This window comes from Ammodytes marinus (assembly GCF_949987685.1).
Source record: "Ammodytes marinus genome assembly, chromosome: 22".
NCBI lineage: Eukaryota > Metazoa > Chordata > Actinopteri > Uranoscopiformes > Ammodytidae > Ammodytes > Ammodytes marinus.
This window is the reverse complement of record NC_137226.1, coordinates 7,854,156-7,860,708: the sequence shown is the minus strand read 5'-3', so window position 1 is coordinate 7,860,708 and position 6,553 is coordinate 7,854,156. Positions and strand designations below refer to the sequence as shown.

At 39.7% G+C, this 6,553-nt stretch overlaps 1 protein-coding gene across 2 annotated transcripts; it reads left to right on the top strand.

The window, feature by feature from the left end:
- Positions 1–5,376, top strand: fam3c (FAM3 metabolism regulating signaling molecule C). Of its 2 annotated transcripts, none has more exons than XM_080050940.1 (10): positions 1–93; positions 528–585; positions 794–898; positions 1,797–1,820; positions 2,166–2,289; positions 2,460–2,518; positions 2,742–2,792; positions 2,879–2,963; positions 3,091–3,217; positions 4,668–5,376. In XM_080050940.1, the coding sequence occupies exons 2-10, from the start codon at positions 570–572 to the stop codon at positions 4,755–4,757; spliced, it is 681 nt and encodes a 226-aa protein (XP_079907066.1). In that variant the 5' UTR covers positions 1–93; positions 528–569; the 3' UTR covers positions 4,758–5,376. The 2 variants fall into 2 exon arrangements, with proteins under 2 accessions (XP_079907066.1, XP_079907065.1); XM_080050939.1 differs by having other exon boundaries at positions 7–93; positions 523–585.
- Positions 5,377–6,553: the final 1,177 nt, after the last annotated feature.

Genomic DNA, 6,553 nt, shown 5'->3' with positions numbered 1-6,553 from the left:
TCAGCTGTCATTACACGAATCACTTTGATAGCCTACCTACATCGTGTGACCACACACTCATCAGGAATTTCGTCACTGTGGCAATTCATCCAGGTAAGCAAGGCGTGAACGTCCATCAGTATGGGTCATTTTTAAATCCTATTTAGAAATGGTTGTTACCTTTAAATTCACGCTGGAGTTATTTCGGTTTTGAGTGAGCAACGCCAAGGAAGAAATGAGGAAGTAAATCAACGCAGCGTCAGTCTTATCGCTACGGTTGAGATTTTTCAAAATGTAAAGTCAACAAATGCTAGACACGAGCGTCATAACAGCATAACTTCTTTGTAATAACCGATTCAGTAAAACTAAAGTGGCGTCACCTTTAAAATAACAAACTCAGTGTATGTATGCTATTAGCCGAATGCCTTATTTCAACTGTTTGCTAGCAACCGTCAGCTAAAGTCACCCTGTATCTGTTACAGACCCCTCTGACTAAAATATAATGTTAAATCTTATTTTTTATTTTATTTATTTTTTAACCAGCACAGGTCGTTTAATTGTGGGGCAGAAGCTGCTGTTAGCTCGCAAAGATGGTCAGGGCTGGAGGTAAGTGTGTACATCCCAGAGTTAATAAATGTATACACACAATAGAAGATATTTGTGTGATGTTTCGTGACTTAATAGTTTACCGTTTCATCTATCTATCTATCTATCTATCTATCTATCTATCTATCTATCTATCTATCTATCTATCTATCTATCTATCTATCTATCTATCTATCTATCTATCTATCTATCTCGTTCCTTTTTTCAGGTATTTTGAAGTTAGCAGGGGTCATCATTGCTTTCGGCCTGGCCGTCTTTCTGGTTTTTCAACTGCTAGATGTGGACATGGACTTTAAACTGGGCAGTATCATAGGTGAGTAGGCCTATTCATCATATTTCAATGCATTACAACATCACATACTGGTTTGAGCAGGAAGTGGAAGCAGTTATCAGTTGTTCTGTTTTATTGTGAGGGAGCACTACGTCATGATTACATTACAGTGTATAAAGAAATGATTTGCATCCCCCTTGAGTCTATATGTCTACCTTATCATACAATTGCTCAACCTTGAATAAAATATAATAATTGTATGTATTTTTCATACTTAATCTTCACACAACACATTTCGCCATTTCGAAGTAGAAAACAAATTATATAAAGTATTCTAACAATACTAATAATCACTTGTCAGAATCCCTCTGATCCAACGTTCGGTCTCACACAAAGACAGCAGCATGGGTTTCAACGATCTCCCACTTACAAAGGTGTGGTGAGGAAAGGTACTAGTCAGGTGGGAGGGTCTGTAAAGATTTTGGAGGCTTTGAAGATGCCTGGAAGTAATGGTTAGACCGTCATTAGGCTAAAAAACAGGGCACCCATCTTAACCACATGGCTGGGAGCAAAGACATTTGTACTGAGACATTACACTGAATCCAATGGCAACCTTGAAGTTGAGTTTGATGACTTGGGGTCCCATTAAGACAATCTGTGGATGACTTGAAGGTGGCTACAGCAAGGAGTGGGGCGAGCTTCTCCTAACCCAAAACAAGTCCCACTTCAATGTATGAAAACTTTGAAGGACAGTAGTATTTTCTCCCCTATCAACTGCATGTCTTGCCTTTTTTTGTGGCCTGTGGGCTGTGTACACTTCACCGAAACCAAAGTATATCCCGCATTGCTAACGCTATTGTTTAAGAAAGAGTGTTTTTGAGTTACATCTTAATGACCACTGAAAATAACCTTAAACATATGTCTTCCTTTTGCCTTTCAGCAAGAGCTATGCCGACTCAACGCCGTAAGTATATTAATATGTTAAGCCTTTCATTTTTTTGTTCTGTTTTCTCAAAGACTGGTATGTTTTGATGCATGCCTTTTTCTTTTCTTTTCTTTTTTAAATTCTTCCTAAACCAGTTGACACAAGAAGGTAATACTGAGCCTGTGTCGCTGTGATTGTGTCTAAATCTATCAGCAAGCATGTAGAAAATAGAACGCAGCAAGAACTAGAAAGTTTGTTTGTACAGTTAAGCCATGGCATTTACTGTAGTTTGCAGTGTATTTCTAGTCGAGCGGCTTCTGTTTGTTCTGCGTTTGCACCCGTTAGCCGGATGGCTTAATTGTGTGTACACTGTCTCACCTACAGCAATAAAGCCCGTCAGGTACAAGTGCGGCCTGTCCAAGGTGTGTCCTGCTGGTCACTTAGCCTTCAAGATAGCGAGTGGAGCTGCCAGTGTGGTGGGGCCCAGAATGTGCCTGGAGGACAAACTGTAAGTGTCATCTTGACAGACTGGAGCGCATATTAACCTTTTATGCTGTTCATCTTTTTGGATGTTACATAATGATTGTGTCGCCTCCATAGCTTCACTCTACACACGTCACAAGGGAGTGTCTTTTTCTGCAGACGTGTCATTGGCCTCCATTTTGTTTTGATTTTCAGACTCATGAGCGGGGTGAAGAACAACGTGGGGAGAGGAATCAACGTTGCCCTGGTTAATGGTAAGGTTATCAGCGCCAGAGTTTCACGCCTGGCAGACATTTTGCCTGATTAGACAAGCTGCTTCAAACGTTGTATTATTAGCTGTTAATCAGGTCAGATCATAGCAGAAACCTATCAGTAAACCAATAGTAAATAGCGATGAACTGTGACCTGGATCGTCTAATAGAAGTGGTCAATGCAGTTGTTGGAATTGAATGAATGCTCTTTTTCCCCCCTACACAGGGAAAACAGGAGAACTTATCAAAACCGACCATTATGACATGTGGGGAGGAGGCGAGTATTTTTCACACCCTTTTTTTGTTTCAGACATTTAAAAACACATATATACGTCGTGCTAAATCGGTTGTAACTTTGTGCAGATGTGGCTCCCTTAATTAAAGTCCTGAAGGAAATTGAGGAGGGGACCATCGTAATGATGGCCTCATTCGACGATCCATCAACAAAGTAAGGACTGCGTTTTTTTCCCCACAATATCCCCATCGCTTTCGGATACAATTAAGGTTAACTGCTGTGGCTCTATCTCTATTAATGGCTGTGCGTTAATAATATCCGCCTTCTTTTGTTTGCGTAGACTCAACGCGGAAGCCAGGACGCTCATTGGCGAGCTGGGCAGCTCAGTTATCGGTAATCTGGGCTTCCGGGATAACTGGATCTTTGTAGGAGGGAAAGGCATCAAGACCAAGAGTCCGTTTGAGCAGGTAACATGACCGGAAAAAAATCCTGTGTGTGTTCACATCTTCTCTCCGTATCACACCATTTACTGTGAATGATAAGGGATTGTAAACAACACTCAGAGCATCCTTGTCTTCTTTAAACTTTTTAATATTCAAATTTAAGGGAACAATTCATTCTCAAATCCGCCATTCATCAGATACATGTTTTATTAGCAAAAACCAAAGCATCAAGTAATTTCTCAGTCTTCACCACAACAACTGAAACAAAGTGTCCCAGTCAACATATGCATTACTTCAGAAGTTCAGCTGCACTCCCATCTAACCTGTTTGGTGTGTAGTAAATATGTACTGTGTACACACATTTACACAATGTTGGTCTGGTATCTAGTTACTTAGGGATCCGCACCCAGATTTTACCCGTATGTTGTGCTCCTCCTTGTCTAAATGAGACAGTAGCCTATCTCGTCAACCTAGACTTGTAATTATCTTCGCACGTAATACATTTTAATAGCAAATGCGATTAAAACTGTGGCACTGTACAGCCCTGTATGTTTACTTGTTTGAACCCCACCGGTTAAAAACAGCAATGCAAACGGAAATGATGTGCGTGTTGATTTAAATACAGCACGGGTAAATGGAATCGGATCACAAGTAGACAAAGAAGTCAAATTTGAAAATACAAGTGGGAACACACGGACTGAGAGCTGGCCACTTGTAACCAGATTCAAAAAGTCAGATGTTAATCCCAGGTGGAAACAGGGTCTGATGCTCATGAGTATACATTACTTAAAGGCCTACTTCACCGGTGGGAATATGAAGGTGTATTGAATTCTGAGATCCTATGTAGTATAAATGTGCAAAAAAAAAAAAAAATCGGTTCATCCTAGCCTGAGAAACGGCAGAAAGAGTGTTTTTTTTAACCCTATATTAATCTTACTGTGACATCACAGTAAGATAAATCACAGTAATATTTACAAAGTAAGGTTAATTAATATAGGGTTAAAAAAACACTCTTTCTGCCTTTTATCAGGCTAGGATGAACCAATTTCAATTTTCTTTGCACATTTATACTACATAGGATCTCAGAATTCAATACACCTTCATATTCAAACCGGTGAAGTAGGCCTTTAAATGTGTCTTTGTGTGGGAAGGAAGACTTTCCCATGCAGGGTGACATGTCGTCAGCCACCACTACGAACTTTCATGATTGCCACATCACTATGAATAGCAAACACTGCTTCAGAACATTCACGCTTCACAAGCTATTGTTCAACCAACAAGGTTCCACAACTTGCACTTACAGTATCAGTTGTCAGTGCTTGACATTTCATTCAATAGGGCAGCATTTTTCCCTTCTGGCAAATCACTAGAATGTCCCACCCTGTCTGTCGGACTTGTCTGACAAGTTTCTCACAATGTTTGTGTGTGTGTGTGTGTGTGTGTGTGTGTGTGTGTGTGTGCTTACCGCCCTCAGCATATAAAGAACAGTGCCGACACCAACAAGTTTGAGGGATGGCCCGAGGTGTTGGAGATGGAAGGCTGCGTGCCTCAGAGGGGGGACTGACCCCAATTCTCAATGTTATTGTCCAACAGTCTCTCTTTTTTGTCCTCCATTCATGAGACTTTTTCAATAAACTGAAATATCATTTTACATCTCTCACCCCCCGAGCCCTCATATAGTCAGTTTTGCCTACATCTCTGTAGAGGACGCTAATAGGAAATAGGAGCCACCGTGAAGCCTCCGTTTGCTATTAGCAGAAACGCTAAAGCCTGGACCTTTCTCCCATGTCTCCCTCTCTGTCTGGATAATCTGACATATAGACGAGGCTCTCAATTGGAATCAGTAGGAAGAGTGCACTGATAAGAAGGGACTTACTGTACCTCTGATTGTCAGTGTACTATCGCATAGCTGTGATCATTTTGCGTTATTGCACAGTGGTTGATGATGGAATTGGATCCCCTAAAGTCCAGATTCCAGGAGGCTACATTTCCATTGGCTGTTCCCTGCCTTAACTTAAATCACCTTTTCATGTTTTTTTTCTTTTTTCTTTTGCCTTTTTTTTCTTTTCTTTTTTTATTTTTTTTACAAATTTGCAATTGCTTTTTATGTGTGATTTTTTTTTGGGGGGGGGGGGGAATTATTATTAACAGGGTTTAAATACACTCCTTATCATTATATTATAACCAAATACACCAAATTCACTGTGAAATTTGTAAATACTGAGTACAAGATTGTAATAATAATAATATAATTTTCTTAAAATAAATGATTTTGTTAGTATTATGTGTGTGTGTATGGATTAAACATGTTTTTTTATATATATATTCATATCTTGTGGTACTTTTTCTCTACGTGTACAGTACAAAGGAACTCAGGCTCTTAACAGTTAACACCATTGTGATTAAGTATCAGCCATTCACACATTGCCATATCTGTCCCGCCAGTTTATAGCCCCTTTCAAAGAAGTTGTATGGCTGTGAACTTCTTTACTGGTAGCACGTGTGCTGTGTGGACATGATGTATCTGTAGACATTGTATGATGTTATGTAACCTCCAGTCCTTGTGAAGATATGCATGCTCAACACCTGTGACTTCCACGTATCTTCAAGTGACAGTTTAAACAACAGAGGGCTTCTTAAAAATGGAAGCTGCCTTACATTCGGGAAGCAATGCTGTAAAGTAGATCAACGTTGGTGACTTTGCCTAAAAAGTAGAAAAATGTGTGTGGGTTAGTAGCCCACCCAGCTAATTAGCAGCCTAACTATCATCCTAATGTTTATAAACCTATGCAGCTGTTTCGTTTCTACACTACAGCTTTAAGCCATTTCCCATTACATTTTTCTGTGTCGGTGTGTATATGTTATTGAAATACAGTAGCGGGCACACGCAGCATGTTAGCGTACTAGTGAAATATGGATGTTCAAGCCATGTTTGAGTGATGACTACACAGAGTTTTATGCATCAGGCCAGCTGTTGCTGTTCCTGCCCTTTCAATGCCTTTTTCTGTAATTGTAGGTGGTAGAAAAAGTGTCAAGAATTTACAGTATCAGAGTACACTACAACTTAAAAAAACAAACAAACCTATAGTAGCATTTGTGGCCCAAACTGCTTTCTGTCTCTGATTCCTACACTGAACACTGGGCTCTGGCTTTGTGGATTTTAGTCATTCACAAGTTTTGGTACATATAACCTTCATAATTTTTATTTTGCAAACACTAGTTACTGTGAAAACAAATAATTAAAAAGGAGTCTGAATTATGCCAATAGGTTTTCCTTGCATGCCACATTTAGTTTAATTTGCAGATATGATCATGCATCATTTCTTCTCAGCAGACACTATTAATCAGTTAGTGTAAGTG